Source organism: Drosophila subpulchrella, unplaced genomic scaffold (genome assembly GCF_014743375.2).
Source record: "Drosophila subpulchrella strain 33 F10 #4 breed RU33 unplaced genomic scaffold, RU_Dsub_v1.1 Primary Assembly Seq354, whole genome shotgun sequence".
NCBI classification, from domain to species: Eukaryota; Metazoa; Arthropoda; class Insecta; order Diptera; family Drosophilidae; genus Drosophila; species Drosophila subpulchrella.
The window spans coordinates 7,023,001-7,038,738 of NW_023665577.1; the positions used below are offsets into that span (position 1 = coordinate 7,023,001).

General features: G+C 39.4%; 3 protein-coding genes across 4 annotated transcripts; all 3 read right to left on the reverse strand.

Moving 5' to 3' along the window:
* Positions 1 to 4: 4 nt before the first annotated feature.
* Positions 5 to 2,449, reverse strand: LOC119561040 (farnesol dehydrogenase-like). Its single transcript, XM_037874869.1, has 2 exons — positions 1,833 to 2,449; positions 5 to 385 (listed from the first exon to the last, which is right to left on the reverse strand). Exons 1-2 carry the CDS (start codon positions 2,403 to 2,405, stop codon positions 206 to 208), a joined length of 753 nt encoding a protein of 250 aa, XP_037730797.1. The 5' UTR covers positions 2,406 to 2,449; the 3' UTR covers positions 5 to 205.
* A 3,279-nt stretch (positions 2,450 to 5,728) lies between these two features.
* LOC119560563 lies at positions 5,729 to 6,638 on the reverse strand. Its single transcript, XM_037874080.1, has one exon. It carries the CDS (start codon positions 6,550 to 6,552, stop codon positions 5,821 to 5,823), a length of 732 nt encoding a protein of 243 aa, XP_037730008.1. The 5' UTR covers positions 6,553 to 6,638; the 3' UTR covers positions 5,729 to 5,820.
* A 2,596-nt stretch (positions 6,639 to 9,234) lies between these two features.
* LOC119560409 (facilitated trehalose transporter Tret1) lies at positions 9,235 to 15,242 on the reverse strand. Of its 2 annotated transcripts, none has more exons than XM_037873844.1 (4): positions 15,101 to 15,242; positions 11,591 to 11,763; positions 10,768 to 11,181; positions 9,235 to 10,332 (listed from the first exon to the last, which is right to left on the reverse strand). In XM_037873844.1, the coding sequence occupies exons 2-4, from the start codon at positions 11,733 to 11,735 to the stop codon at positions 9,416 to 9,418; spliced, it is 1,476 nt and encodes a 491-aa protein (XP_037729772.1). In that variant the 5' UTR covers positions 11,736 to 11,763; positions 15,101 to 15,242; the 3' UTR covers positions 9,235 to 9,415. The 2 variants fall into 2 exon arrangements, with proteins under 2 accessions (XP_037729772.1, XP_037729770.1); XM_037873842.1 differs by lacking the exon at positions 15,101 to 15,242 and adding an exon at positions 12,337 to 12,467.
* Between the last annotated feature and the right edge of the window lie 496 nt (positions 15,243 to 15,738).

The window sequence follows — 15,738 nt, forward strand, 5'->3', positions numbered from 1 at the left end:
GGAGTGGGAATCAAATTCCTCCCGTACTGGGAATATATTTACTTATTTGTTCTCTGTAAGCCCGATGCATGGTTTGCTTTGTTTACATCTTTCTGGATTTCATAATAGCACAATGTTTTCATTGATACTATCCACCTTCCATTATTGATTGTTGCAAATTGCTCGCTTATAGTTTACGAAAGTTCCAGTTCCATTAAGGCATCATTCAAAACGATTCACCAATTGGCTTGATGGTCAGCTCATGAATCTGCACGTTGGGAGGCGTTTGGATGCAATAAGAGACTGCATCGGCTACATCCTCAGCACGCAACATAGGGAAGTTTGGCCAAATCTCCCTGGTTTTTTCATCAATGATTTCCGTGTCGACGGCTCCGGGGCTAATGCTCTACGAGTGGAGAAATATTTAAATTAACAATTTGGATGGCATAACAAGAAAGGAAGCTATCTTCGGCAAGCCGAAGTTTTTATACCCCCGAAGGTCGTTCCTATGTAATCAATGTATGTACAAAGTCTTCCAATATTCAGAGATTTAAACAAGGAAGAACGCTATAGTCCAGTATCCCGGTACTCAGCTAAAGGGATAAAAGGAAAATGTATCTCAATATATGGTTATGTGGGCGGCAGACAGATTTAAGCGTTATGGGCGTTAGAGTGGGCGTGGCAAAATTTTTTGGGTCAATCGATAGGTATTGACGAGACTAATACATTACAGTCAAAATTTTTTCCTAATTTGATCCTGATTAAGAATATATGTATATACTTTATGGGGTCGGAAACGCTTTCTTCTACCTGTTACATACTTTCCGACGAATCTAGTATACCCTTTTACTCTACGAGTAACGGGTATAAAAATAATTACAGAAATATTAAGATAATGTTCATTTCAACTTACTACTGTATACATATTTTTACCGAGAACGAAATATAACGGTCTTTGAACTATTTTGACATTTGTCCTTCCTATTACAGCTAGATCGACTTGTCTAGTGATGCTGATCAAGAATACATATAACTTATGGGTCGGAAAAGTTTCCGAAAAGTTGCAAACTTCTGACTGAAATCATTATACCCTTCGCAAGGGTATAAATAAATTATGTTGCTTTTATGAGAGGGCATATTATACTACGGTAAATAGAAAGCGACATTACAATTTAACAGATAAGGGAAATTTCATTTGTCATTTTGGCAGTTTTGATAGCGTTATCTATCGAACTTTTCTTTTAAACAAAATTCGCGACCAAAGTGTGCAACCAAATAAAACAAGACAATTTCGGTATTCCTTTAAGCCAAAATAAATGGTCTTTCTAAAAGCTGTGAGGAAGGGCTTTTGATTACACACATTAAATAAGATTAAAATATTCTAATTTTAATCTACTCGTAAAATGGTAAAAATCCAAGGTCTTTTTAACTTATCATCATAGTCATCGTAGCTTTTTAAATAATATTGCGATTGGTATGATTGTACATGCATGTACATAGTTATGTATGTAGGTATTAATCAGTAAAATCAATTTCAGTTTTCATTGAAACAAAATCTACAAAAATGAGGGCACCAGATAGACTTTAGCGTTATGGGCGTTCAAGTGGGCGTGGCACAGCTCTGAATGAATCATTCGCTGCTTAAGAACCCCTAGTATCTTTATGTTTTATCCCAGAATTACCGAGATATCAGCGTTCATACGAATAGATCGAGTCCGTTCATTTTCAACGTAATTTGGGTGGAACTGATTTCTGTGCCAAAACGGGTTGCGTAACGGTGACTGGTTAAAAAACATTGTTTATGATAAATCTACGCGATGTCTTGCCACTGGAAGAACCCGTTCCCAACTCACCGTAATCTTGGTCTGAGTCTTCTTCTGCTGGAACTCTTGTCGCAGGACCTCCACCAAAGCGGTTACGGCAAACTTGGAAGGGGCGTACATCTTGAAGCCAAAGCCTGGCATACTGGGAATTTTGTGACCCACAACGCTGTTGATGACCACCACATGGCCATCGGTGACGTTGCGTCTCTGCTGCGATCTAAAGGCCTCGCGGGCGCACCACACGAATCCCAGGACATTGGTGTCCAGAACGGATCGCATGTCGGCAGCATTGTCGGCATCCGTGATCAGGGAACCAGTGGTAATACCCGCGTTGTTCACCAAGACGTCTGCCCCTCCGAGGGTCTCATCTATCCATGCGAACGCATCGACCACCTGCTGCTCCACGCTGACGTCACACTTCCGTCCATGGAAGCGAGCCTGCTGATCCGCTGGCAGGGATTCCTTCAGCTGCTTCAAACGCTCCTCCCGACGGGCCAAGCCCACGACGACCAAGCCCTTCGCCACCAGATCCCTGCAGCAGGCCGATCCGATCCCAGAGCTAGCACCCGTCACAACAGCAACTCGATTTGTCCAACGATCCATTTTAGCTGGTGTATTTATCTCTCCGTAAGTGTTGCTAGTTGAAAATTTCCTCAAACTGAAGCTCTTGCTCTCAGATACCTCACAATTTATACCCCCCGCTAGCTTTTTTTTTATCAAAAGCTTTCGCTCAATAGGTAATTAATTTTAAGAGAGCTGCATGATTATACATATCAATGATACCGATTTTACTTGTCATCGTGAGAAGAGAGGATAAAAAAGAAGAGCTAGAAACTTCTTAAGTTAAAAGCCTATCCGAGTCAATCAATCCAAAGCAAGCATATGTTGAAAATTTCAAAAACGAATATTGAACTACATATCATTTTTAGTCTCTACTTCCGAAAAACCCAGACTTTCGAACATGTCAGTTTTTAAGGATCCATGGATTTTGGGGTCCTTATTACAAATAACTTGGTTAAGACCGATTTCTTGAAAAAAACTGTAGTTATGTAGTAGGTCGTTAATACTTATTCGTAACGAAAGTTGATATCTGACAAACAAACACAAAAAGTGATATTTTGTCGCATGTAGGTAGGGTTACAACCCTATTATTAGGCAACCTTTATGGTTATTAATTGTTACTAATTGAGTGGAAAGTATGTATCATGAAGATTATAACCACAGCGGACGATAGAAATACTAGCAACAGTTAATATTTGCATGTCGTGCGTATCACAATGCCCGAAAATCTCCACCCCGTAAAGTAATCTGGGCATGAGAACAGGCGAAAGCGGTCTCAGTAGCCCATACGTTCGTCCAACAGTTTTTGAAACGTGTTTGCTCTATGTCAATGTATTATTCAATGTAATACCCAAGCTAGCAGCAGATTCTTCATATTTTATAATATTGTTCCCACACACAAAAAAATCGATAGGAAAAATTGACCAATATAGTAAAGTAAAACGGTTCCCAACCATTGAATTGTTAATTTTACTCTTACGTAATACGTAAACGTAAGGTTTACTATAGATATGTATGTATAAAAAGGGTAGAATGGACCCACCCAAAAATATAGTTAGTGAATTGTTTTTATACTTAATATATGTATACTTTAAAATTGAGCAAAATATTATTAAATTCATAGATACGTCACTGTAGCATGGTAATTCTTAAGCAAAATTAAAACACGCAACTTTCAAATTGCACCTTTAGAGTTGACTTCCAGCTAGTGTCGAAATATGTTGAAGTCCTTAGAGAATATATGTATTAACTAAAGTCATAACTTTTCAGAGTTTGGCTTGGAAGTCTAGGTGTACGAGACGTTAACTTTATAATGCCGAAGCCGAGTGCCTCTGCAGTTGCTTCTAAGATATATAGCGATTCGAGAGCTTATCCTGCACCGATCTAGAACCTAAGTCAGCTTCGGATTAAAAAATGTATTTTTTAAAGTTCTTTTGGCTTTTCATAGTTTTGTTTCCTTGGATGGTTGTACGGATATTTACTTTTAGGCTATCGATAGTGATATCTTGCTCTTCAGATACCTGAGATTCCGTAGCGTGTTTGATATTGAACACCTCATGCAAGGATTTTTCAAAAGACCATTCTTGTTTCTGGTAAAGCTTTTTTATCAAAAGAATTGTTCACGAATACGCAATATTTGGGATTTTACGTGCCTAACTGGTCTAGTACGTACACCCTGCTCTGACCAAGCAGCTACCAAATTTTGGGAGATATCTTGAACGCTTTCCTTAAGGGTTCGGCCTAACACCTTCGTCTCGTAAAATAGGGCAGTAAGCACGGACCTCTTGCTCGGCAAAGTCGTCCCTTTCCAATACTCTGGACCAAGCTTTTCGATTAAAAAATAGATTCGTTAGCCATCATTTACTGAGTTCTCGTTTGAAATTTTAACAAGAAATGGTATGGTATGACACATACTTATAGCGAAACTTTGGGGCCATTGTGCAGCGCCTAAACTTTGAAATAAAAGTTTTCTGTTTTGTTTTGTGGTGGAGTCCAGCGATTCCCCAATGGAGAGCTCGTCGGAGATCGTATTACTGGTGGTTAGTAGTACAACCTTATCAAATTCTTTTGGCTAGGGTGACTTCCCACTCGGCATGATCCTCCCTAATGGGCTTCTCAATAGGATTTGGCTTGTTGTGGTATTGCTTCCTGTGGGTCAAGTTCCACAATGCTAACAAACAACTTGGATTAGGCGTCCTCGGTTTCTACGCAAACTAGTCTCTCAGTTTTGAAGCTATCGGGCTGAAACTTTCCCAAAAGTCTTCTTTCTTTCGCAGTTAGTATATAAGTCGGAACCAGCCGGATCGGTAGTAGTACCTGATGTAGTTACATCTTAAAACTCCCATAGGAATTATAGGAAAAAACAAATTTTTTTAAATTATATCTTTGATGTTTTTTAACATATAACCTCTTACGCTTGGAAATACAATTTTTTTATTTGTTGTGAATTTTGAATTTAATTTTTTCAAAATTGGACGACTTGCTTGGTTGCAAAATAATGTGAATCAAATTATAGCTTCGGTGTTTTTTGACATATTATCTTATACTATTGGGAATATAATTTGTTGTGTTTTTCAGAATTTCGAATTAAATTAAATAATTATAACTGCAAGGGTATACAAACTTCGGCTTGCCGAAGTTAACTTCCTTTCTTGTTTTTTGTTATTTTGTCGTTTCTTTTTATAAGAAGAAGTCGGGGACTTTTTTGGAGCTCAAATCTTGAAAAGTACTCCAGTACTAAATTGCTAAAAATTCAACACAAAATTTTAGTACTTGAGGGAAATGTATAAAATTATTACTACAGTAAGATAAAAAAAAATACTTTCTATCTATACCCGTTACTGGTAGAGTGAAAGGGTACGCTAAATTCGACGGATAGAATGAAACAGGAAGAAGGTAGCGATTCAGACCCTATAAAGTATACATGTTCTTGATCAGGATCACTAGCCAAGGCGACCTAGCCATGTCCATCTCTCCGTATGTACGCTGTGCTCTTAGAAACTATAAGCACTAGATGGTTGAGATTATATACATATTTAGATTCCTTAGCTTCTGGCTTAGCGCAAGTTTGTTTGTGGCACGCTCACAAGCCGCCCAAAACTTTGACGATTGAAATAAATTACATTTTTCAGTACCTATCGATTGACCTTTAAAATAAATACCCACGACCGCTCAAACGTCCACAAACAATGCCGTATACTGATTCAACTGACTGCCAGGATAGCATGTGATAGAAAAGCATCCGGGAAATTCCGTAACATGAAACTCAGTTACAAACGCATTTTAGAATGGTGCATTAAAACCAACAGAATTCTTGGGTATTCAAATGGGTAAATAAATAAATATCAATTTGTAACACAGTGGAATTCATGTGTAATGCCTATTTATTTAGTCACAATTGCTATATCAGTACAATTTTAAGAACCCTTTTTATCCACCGCGGTGAACTGAGTTCCATTTAATGTTTGCGAAGGGTGTAGCGATCGATCGGGCCCGATGGCATAATTCCATCCTTGGCCTTTATCAACGCTGGGAGGCAGATTGTGTCGTAATATGTTGTAAGATTGTACTTGGTGAACAGTTTGCGCATCTCTTTGGCGAATTTGTCAATGTCCATCTTTTTGCCACTTGATCCCGGTTCTAGAATGAGGTTCGACTTAAACGGATCCTCCTCCTGTATGCGATTGTGATAATTGCCATAGGTCGTCTGATAGTCAATGCCGTCAGCATCCAGACGTACCCTTTGCTTGCGCTGGCTTTTAAGCGATTTGTACTGGTTGGGCGAGTAGTCCGAGATATACGTGGTTTTGAGCAGGTCCCGCAGATATTCCTTGATTTGATAGTAGTCGACGGGCGGGTGCACGAAGAAGAGCTTGTAAATCTCCTCGTTGCACCACTTGTTGCGCTTGACGAACTGGGCGTACTCCTCACGCCAGTCCATGGATCGCGGCCATGTCCTTGTCTTCAACTCCTGCCCCCGAACCTTCAGGTTGTTCGCGTAATGGCCCGAAATCAAGGCAGGATCCGTTTGCTTCCGAAACGCGGTGACGGTTCGCTTCGGCTTATCGGCCGTGTAGTCCTTGAAGAACGCTTGCGTGGTGGTTATGTCCTTGCAGCACCTGGGCAGAATGGTGTCCAGAAAGATCAAATCCATTTCGGCCAACGCGGCATCTTTCGAGCTCTGCGCCATTGCGGTTAAACAGTTTTTTAGTTTTTTTGTGTTTCTGTATTTTTAAGTGATTCAGTCAAGGCGTATGCTTGATTAGGCAAGACTAACTTCTGCCAAGCTACTGTGTATTAAAAACGTTGTGATAAATAATTGGACAAGTTTTGTCTATTGTCTATAACTTTGCCAGATACTTAATACTTACTTGAAGATAATTAGCTTTTATTGTATATGGGCATGGAAATTTAGAATGATAGAGTTAAAAAATAACACCAGATCTTGATTACTGTTCATGTTGTTCCGGTGAACATGGTCATTGCTTATCGGTATAACAAGACATCACTCTTGATATAAGAAAAGCTCATACTTCGATTTAATCTTAAATAATTCAATGGCAATTTCCATAATATTTTCCGATATTTTAGAAATATTGGCTTAGGCACAATTTACACTTGGCTTACACTCAAATCATACATTCAAGTTAAATTTAACATAAAACAAAACTGTGGCGAATTCAGAGGCAAACGAAATAAAATTCAGTGCATATTTTCGGGGGTTTGGTTAAATCACTACGTAGCATCAAAAATATATCTCGATGGCTGTTAGAAAATCTTATTTTCTTTGAATTGACATTTTGAACTGTGTTTACCAAAAAGTTCTCCTACGCAAAGATTCTCAGAAAAAAGACTTCAAAGTTGAAAATTTTCTGTTTTTGCTCTTTTAGTTCGTGAAAACATTTGAAAAGTGCCACTCGTTTTCTTTCCAGCACCCATCGACGTAAGTAAATAAAGGTCCACATTTGTAACACAGTGATATTTGTCTTCAAATTAATGATTACTTTGTTAGAATGAAAAGATACACATGATTGAATGGAATGTTATAATGAACGAATAATTTTAACAAAGCTTTCAAATAAGATTCTCCTACTTGTATTCGTCGGAAAGTATATAACTGGTAGAAGGAAGCATTTTCGACCCTATAAAGAATATGTATTTTCGATCACAATCACTAGCATGGGGGTATGGAGAACAGATTCTCCCACTTAAATTATAATGTCAAAACAAAAACAAATGTAAGGATGTTACGATTAAAATATGTATTTTATTTAAATTTTTCATTTCTACTTAACAAATTTTGTTTAAATTTAATCACAACCGAATCCTGCATTCGACACTGATATATACTATATACTATATAGCAAACAGATTTTCGGGGCTTCTTACACAGAGCCAGTTTCTTTCAGCGGTGTGCCACCCCAAACAGTCATAACGATAGGTTTTGCCTAATGCCCACGATTTCGCTATAGAGCTATATAACTATAGAGTTAAAACTTGACATTCAGATTCCACTAGGGATCGCCAAAGTTTGTGGCAACAACATTTTAAAAAATTGTTTCTGTGTCTCCGACCCCATACAATTTATATATTCTTGATCAGGAGCAGCCGAGTCGATCTAGCCATGTCCGCCTATCTGTCTGTGTGTGTGAACGCAGTGATCTCAAAAACTATAAAAGCTTGAGAGTTGAGATTTTAGATTTAAATTACTTATCTTGGTACGCAGCGCAAGCTTGTTATGCGAAGATGCAACGCCCACTCTGATTCCCACAATCCGCCCAAAACTGTAGCTCCTACAGTTTAAGTAAAAAAATGTTTACTATAATATATTGGTCTTGTCAATACATATCGATTGACCCAAAAAAAAGTTTTCACTGCCACTGTAACGCCCACAAACCTCTCAAAACTGAAGCGCCCACGCTTTAATGGTAGAAAACAGTTTAGCTTTACTGTATTGGACACGTCAATACATATCGATTGACCTAATAAAAGTTTGCCACACAACGATTAAGTCTGTCTGCCGCGCACACTACCATATATTAAAATCGCGTGTAGGTGGCGCTTTGCAATCTCGCTTTGCTGTTTGATATCTCCATCTCCATTTTGCTCGCTTTATCTGAGTAACGGGTGTCTGATAGTCGAGGAACTCGACTATAGCGTTCTTGCTTGTTATACCCGTTAATCGTGGAGTAAAAAAATACTACATTCGTCAGAAAGTATGTAACAGGTAGAAGAAAGCGTTTCCGACGGGTCGGATAAATATATATATATATATTCTTGTTTAGGATCACAGCGGAGTCGATCTGGCCATGTCCGTCTTACCGTATAAACGATGAGATCTCGGAAACTATAAAAGCTAGAGTGTTGGGAGTTGGCATGCCGATTCTTGGGCTCCTGCGCAGAGCAAGTTTGTTTTAGCAGACACAAACGACTATAACACTAAATCCCGTCTAGCGCCCAGATTTTTTAATATTATGTAAAAAATGTAAATTTAAACTTAAATGACAGAGTTTGCTCTTATTATAAATGCCTATACAAATGCCAAAAATAGTTAATATCGGACCAGTCATTAAAAAGTTATAACCAAATAATAATCAATATTTTGCATCGAGATTGCTCACCATATGCAGCAAATAAGCTGTTTTTACTAATAAGCCTCCGAGCCGCTAGGGGCGCTATAAGCTAGTTGGCGCTGTAGGAGAAGAAGATAGGTGGCGCTAGGTGTGTTAGTAAAAAAAGCAGAGTTGCTTTAAGCATATCTCCATCCCTCTCACACTCCCTTAAGCTGAGTAACCGGTATCTAATTGTCGAGGCCATCGACTATAGCGTTTTCTCTTCTTTTGTTATCTATTTGTTCACACCAATTAAAACCTTTTTTAAAGCTTTATCATAATTATTATTACTAACTTTTTGTTTACAAATTAACAGGAAAACGTGTAACAATTGAGTTCAGGCTTACAAAACTATCCAATAAAATACTTGCAAATTGACCTTAGACGTACGTTAAAGATCACTATGGAATCTAGGGCACTATCAAATACAGGATCTGCCTCCTAGTTACGCTTGCCGTTGAGTCGATCCTGGATCTCCTGCAGACTGAGGCCCTTCGTCTCCATCACCACGAAGAGAACGAAGAAGAAGGCCACCACCATGCAGACGCCAAACAGCCAGAAGGCGTAGTAGGATCCCAGGGCGTCCAGGCTGGGATAGAAGAAGGTGACCAGGAAGCCCAGGGTCCAGCAGGTGCTGGCCACCACGGAGGAGGCCGCCGACTTGATGTTCGCCGGGAACATCTCTCCAAGCACCGCCCACGGAAGCGGTCCAAAGCCCGTGCAGTACACAATGTTGTAGAGGATCAGGGCAGGTACCGGCATCCAAACCACGCTGGAGATGTCGCCTTTGACCAGCTGCATATAGAAGAATGCTCCGAGGGCCGCCAGTCCGATGGACATCACACTGGAGGACGTCAGCAGCATGACCTTCCTGCCCAGGCGATCGGCCACCAAAGGAGTCAGTGCCGAGGAGCCCACCTGGACGCATCCGATGATAATGGTCGCAATGGCGGGATCCAACCCGGTGTTGGCACTGGCGAAGATCGACTGGCTGTTAAAGAGCACCACGTTGATGCCCGACAACTGCTGGAAGGAGATCAAGCCGGCGCAGATGAACAGTGCCCTGCGGTTGCCAGCGTTCTTGAACAGATCCATCATGGTGCCCTTGTTGGCCATCGCCTCCTCCACGTTGGCCTGGATCTCCGCCATCTCGTCGTGCACTCCCTCGGCACTCTGGCCGCGGAGGAACTGCAGCGACTTCAAGGCCTCCGACTTGCGACCCTTTCCGGCAAAGTAGTAGGGACTCTCGGGCATCATGTAGAAGACCAAGTCGAAGACCACGGGCACCACAATGCAGCACCACTGCAGAGCTTGGTAGGAGACAAACGGCCCAATGGCGTAGACATAAAGAATTCCACCTGTCGAAAACATCATTAACAAATTAGATCAAACAATACTCGCCATATTAACGTGCAGTTAACCCTTAAAAAGGGTTTAATTTAAATTTATCTGATATTCGGCTTTATTCGGTTTAGACCCAAATTAATAGATATTTGAGATTTTTAAAAAGCAAATATCTTTCAAATTGTAATAAATAATATCAAATCACTATTTAAATACTACAAATATTTTTGGTCCTTGATATGAGATGCTATTTATTTAAGGAATTATACAAGGAAGGTTCGCCTTTTTGACTTAGTCTATTAAAACAGTATTAAAACATCAGTAATGTCTGTAGTTCCCAAAGTCCTGCCCGTATTTAATATATTTTATATAAAATAATTGTAAGTTCACTTAAACTGATAATATAACACTCCAAGTAACAGAATCTATTAACTGACTGTTCGACTTACCCACTATGAAGAGCTGCATCAGGGATCCAGTGGCACCGCGCACGTTGGCCGTGGAGATCTCACCCACATACATTGGCTGCACGGTCATCACAAAGCCGACGCCGAATCCTTGAATCAGTCGAGACATGTAGAGGATCCACACCTGGGAGGCCACCATGTTCAAGCCGAAGGCCAGGACGAAGAAGAGGCTGCTGGAGAGGAGCACCCACTTCCGGCCAATGCGGTCGGCCATGGGACCGGCCACGAAGGGAGCCACCAGGGCTCCGACGGCAATCAGGGACGAGATCCAGGCATCTTCATCGGAGGTGATGGGCCTGCTCAGCGGCGAGTCTGATGTGTCCGCAGCCTTGAGCTTGGGTCCAATTGGTGAGGTCCATCCAAGGGTGGTGCCCACCACAAATGCGGATAAGTTGGCTGATAGATAAATCGGAATTAAGTCATTTAAAATATAATTAATGTGTTTTAAATTATTAAAGGTATCATTTATTTATTTAATTTTGCTTTCTTTTCTCATTTATTCTCTGTTGTATTTTGTAGCTAATTTACTTTTTTTGAACCAAATGTATAATATTATTGTTCAACTGGGACCAAATGTCATACCCCTTGGAATGCAAATATAAAGTACAACGTACATCTTAAGTATATATCGTGGGGATGACCGAAGGATATGTATATTTCAACAAATATATTTTAAGATTTTTGACATTAATTGTAAACTTAAATAGCTGTTAAGTATCATACACTCTTGTTTAATCAGTTATTTGATCAATTTCTTTGCTGAAATAGTTATATTGCATTTCCACTTAATGATATTTGCACTCACCTGCCACGGCAGCCAGAAAAATGCGACCGGACTTGACCGGTTCGGGTGACATATTTCGAGTGTTTCCTTCGCTGATCTGAAACGTACTGACTTCCGTGTAGGAATACGGCACTCCGCTCTCTTCCTCCCGGTTTACTGAGGGCATCTCGCCGACTTAAAGTGTACAGAAGCAGCTGCAAGAGCGTAAGAATAAAAAAGCGAAAGTCCCCATTAGCAATTCAGTTGACTTGGATTAATGATGCTATCCCCATTTGAAATTCAATCGGTTGTAAGTTCAAACGGTCAGAACATGACACTGACTTGATTTCTTTGAGGCCATGACTCATACGCCACCATATGCGAGAGGAAGCCAAAAATGTTCCCATGATTCCGCCTCAATTCACCAATGGTTCATCACATTATCCGCCAATTTTTAAATCATCACGTTATCGAATCATTAGCCATTAAAATCTATACACATCATTTGGAGTTAATACAGCAAAAAGTTAAACGAAGGCGGAACTGCAGTCTGTTCATTATTTAATGCGATAAATTACCAAATTATTTTAATGGAACTATGAACAATTTAATTCCGTCGCATTGGCGATGCTAATTAATTTATTTATTTGTATCTGCTTATGTAATCACGGTTGACACTTTTCGCAGATTTGTGTAATGACTACGACTCCACGTCACTAGCAGCGGGACTTAATCACTTTGTTTCTGGGGATTAAAATTGATGGTTGTTCACTTTTGCACATCCTTACAGAAAAAAAATCCTTCAAAGCGAAGTAAATCCCACTCGAGCAGGATCCGTAACTAAAATGGAAACCGATGTCGTCTCCCTGAAGAACTGTTGTGCTGCTCGAATCACCGAATCGCGCGAATTTAAAGATTTTCCACCTTATATGGCAGGCATTCGAAATCAATACACGTCCAGTAATGCTCACCGACACTCGACTTGACGAGTGCTCTTACACGTGCATTATCTTATCAGGGTAGAGCCTCCCGTTCCACGGCAAACCCATCTATAGGCTATTGGGACTGCGAATAGTGTTTGTAGTATCATCGGAGCTGCCTTCTCCCGATCCATACTCTCTCTGTCATCGGCATCGGATCGGAATCTCAATATTTTTGTTGTGCCTTGTTTTGGTCGGAATTGCGCTATTTGTGTGCATTTTGCACTTGAACTGGCCCATATACGTATTCCCACATATGTAATGTGATAAGGTGGTACAGCAAAAACTGTGCCCCAATCTCAATTTGTTTGCTTCGCCGACCCGCCGGCAAAAGGGCGACCGGCCCACTTCAGTCCTGGCATATGTACATTGAAAAAATTGAATAACTGTTTACAAGAAACCCCTAGAAATCTCGTTATTCCAAATTTCAACCGAACGTAAACTTTGTATACTTTGAGTAAAATTTTTAAGGAGAAACCCATTTACCACAACTACTCTTAATTTGAATCCACATGTTTCTTTTTTCATAAATAAATGTATATTAAATGTATTAACATTATATTTTTTTCAAAAATATAACGGGTTTCCGTGTTCATTTTTTTCTGTGTAAATATATGTCCCTATGGGGCTTACTAATCTTCAAGTGGACTCCCTGTAACCCACTTTATTTCTAAATAAAAACAAATGTCACCGAATGCGTAAATAAAGTTTTGGTTACGATTGGTAATTGTTAAGTAATTTCCGATGCACTTTTACGGCACTGTCCTTGGATTTATTTAGCTGGTTCCAGATCAAAGGTGGTGACACAATTTCTGTTACTAAGGCGAGACACGTGAAGGGGTGTGAAAGGCTCTTGGCTTGGAACAGCGCCGATTGTCATATCTGCCTAGGTTAGTATCTCAACAAGTTAGTGGTCCGGGAACACCTGGGCTAGTTAAATAAAACACTTAAGATTGATCCTCAAATTGCAAAATTTCCTTAGAAAATTGATCCCTTTTTGAAGACTGTAATTCTTACGTAACGACATTCTTGTTTTGACACTGAAAATTAATTGCTATTTTTTGTTTTTGGCTTTCTGCTAAGCGTCAGAGAACTAGTCCATTTTATTGATGAAAGATTGCAGTATATATTGCATTTATTTTAAATTTATAGGCCTTCTTCATAAAATTCCTTCGTTGGGGTTTCTGGAAATAACACAAACTGATCGGAAAAATATGGATTGCTTAAACCCCTGTTGATAAGCTTTTCGAATGATTCGGACACATAATTTTATTAACTTCTTCCTCTTAAGGTTATCTATGGCATTTTGCAAACCTGCTATTTGTGCTTGCTAAACAAATGTGTTTTTAAAAGTATTGTTGTTTTAATATTGTTGATAGTGTTGACATTTTAATGTTTATAACCTGACAGACAAAAAGGGGCGTTTTTAAAATTGCTATCAGGGTGGAAATACACCAATCTGTAATACAGAGTAATTAAAAAAGTCAAATGTGCTATGAAATTAATAACACACTGAGACAGATCGGTGGCTTAGTGACGAGATAGACATTTTAGACATGTCAATTTGATAAGACCCTATTCCACCGCCTCCAAAATTAAGTGTTTTTTCCATTGATTGAGTAAATAGATACGATTCCAAATGTTGGCTACGCACACAGAAATATCTGGCATTTAAAAGTGTTATGCTTAGTAACAGCCGTCGGTTACCGATTAAATCGCGAAGTTGGCTATAATCTTTGAGGGCTCTACCTGATTTCTACTCGCTTACAGAACTCTTACTTCTGGAAGTTTTTATTTAATTAGTTCACATGTGCAGTGGAAACTCGACTTTTGTTATGCTCAACTCGACTTATGCTCAACTTTTATGTGTATGCCCATACAAAAGGGGATTTAATTTTAATGAAATAATTGAACATAGTTAAAGTTACATACATATTTGAAATATTTCATATTTTTTATAGCCATCTTAAAGTTTTTTAGCATGTTAATCATTTTAATGTAATTAAAGTTTTGAAATATTTTACACTTTTCCATTTAAAATTAAATTATTCAAGAGGGAAACGTAGCAATTTTTAGAAACATTTAAAAGCAAAAGTCTTGCCAAGATCAAAAACACTAATGACCATAATAAATATTGTTATAAAATTGGGAAAGGATCCTGAACTATTTCATAAAAAGATTACTATTAGATTAAAGTATTATTATCAAAAGGGTTCTGATATTTTACATCCTTAGAGAAATATTAAGACATCAAGAAACTTACTGAACAAATAGAATAAAGCACAACACAATGCGGACCGATCGCTGTGAAGCCAGATGGAAACTAATCAAAGAGGTAACACGTTGATTTGGGCAAACACTATCTCACTAACTTCGTTCTTGCTCACTGTGATAATACGTTTGATGTGAGCCCTAATCAGAGCACAAGTTATTATCATTTTTGATATTTATAATAATTCAAGGCGACACTCGATGATCAATTTATCAGCACTCGGCAGCGGGGTAACAAATCAATGGCAGCCGAATACAAACACTCTGGCGATACTCTTATTAACTAGGTCGTCTGACTTACCCATTTTGAAGCCGAAATTATCAATTAGTGGGCAATCAATGAAACACTGTCTGGCCGTGGAACGCGGCGTATACGTAATGTGAGAATTAGTTTAGTTCTGGACCGAACCGAGATCAAAGTTAACTGTTTGGCTGGCTGCCGGAATTGAAATGATGTCGGATCGCGGGTGTTTTGACGCTTTTGTGTTGGGCATGCAAAAATTATGACAGACGCATTTTATACTCGTACTTAGTCGCAAGTGAGGCTAGATAATACAATTTCACACACTATGGAGGAAGCTCACTCACACACGTCCCATTGTGGAGAACCAGACTTATCGCAGACATGGGCAACTATCATATCGAATTAAACGCGACCGTTGAACCGAGCTTGTCCGAGAGAGTTGAGCTCGGAATTTATTCGATTTTTATCAACGCTTTGTGTGCCTAGTCGGCAATTGGTCTCTGCTTTCGCAGCCTTTTTTGACACAGAAAAATAAACAAACCCATAAAAAACACATTTAAGGTCGGTTAAGGTGTTCACAGACCTCTAGTTCCGGGCAATAGTGTGGAAAAGTTTAGAGTAATTTGGCCGATCGGTATCTCCGGCAGACGGTGTGAATCACCGTTGAGGAAGTTAATTAGCATGCACCAGACCCG

Coding starts and splice junctions, on each gene's coding strand:
- LOC119561040 (XM_037874869.1), bottom strand. CDS start 2,405: ATGGATCGTTGGACAAATCGAGTTGCTGTTGTGACGGGTGCTAGCTCT. Junction 386..1,832: donor AGACTCAGACCAAGATTACG/GTGAGTTGGGAA, acceptor CTCCACTCGTAG/AGCATTAGCCCCGGAGCCGT.
- LOC119560563 (XM_037874080.1), bottom strand. CDS start 6,552: ATGGCGCAGAGCTCGAAAGATGCCGCGTTGGCCGAAATGGATTTGATC.
- LOC119560409 (XM_037873844.1), bottom strand. CDS start 11,735: ATGCCCTCAGTAAACCGGGAGGAAGAGAGCGGAGTGCCGTATTCCTAC. Junction 11,182..11,590: donor TTTTCTGGCTGCCGTGGCAG/GTGAGTGCAAAT, acceptor TTTATCTATCAG/CCAACTTATCCGCATTTGTG. Junction 10,333..10,767: donor GATGCAGCTCTTCATAGTGG/GTAAGTCGAACA, acceptor TGTTTTCGACAG/GTGGAATTCTTTATGTCTAC.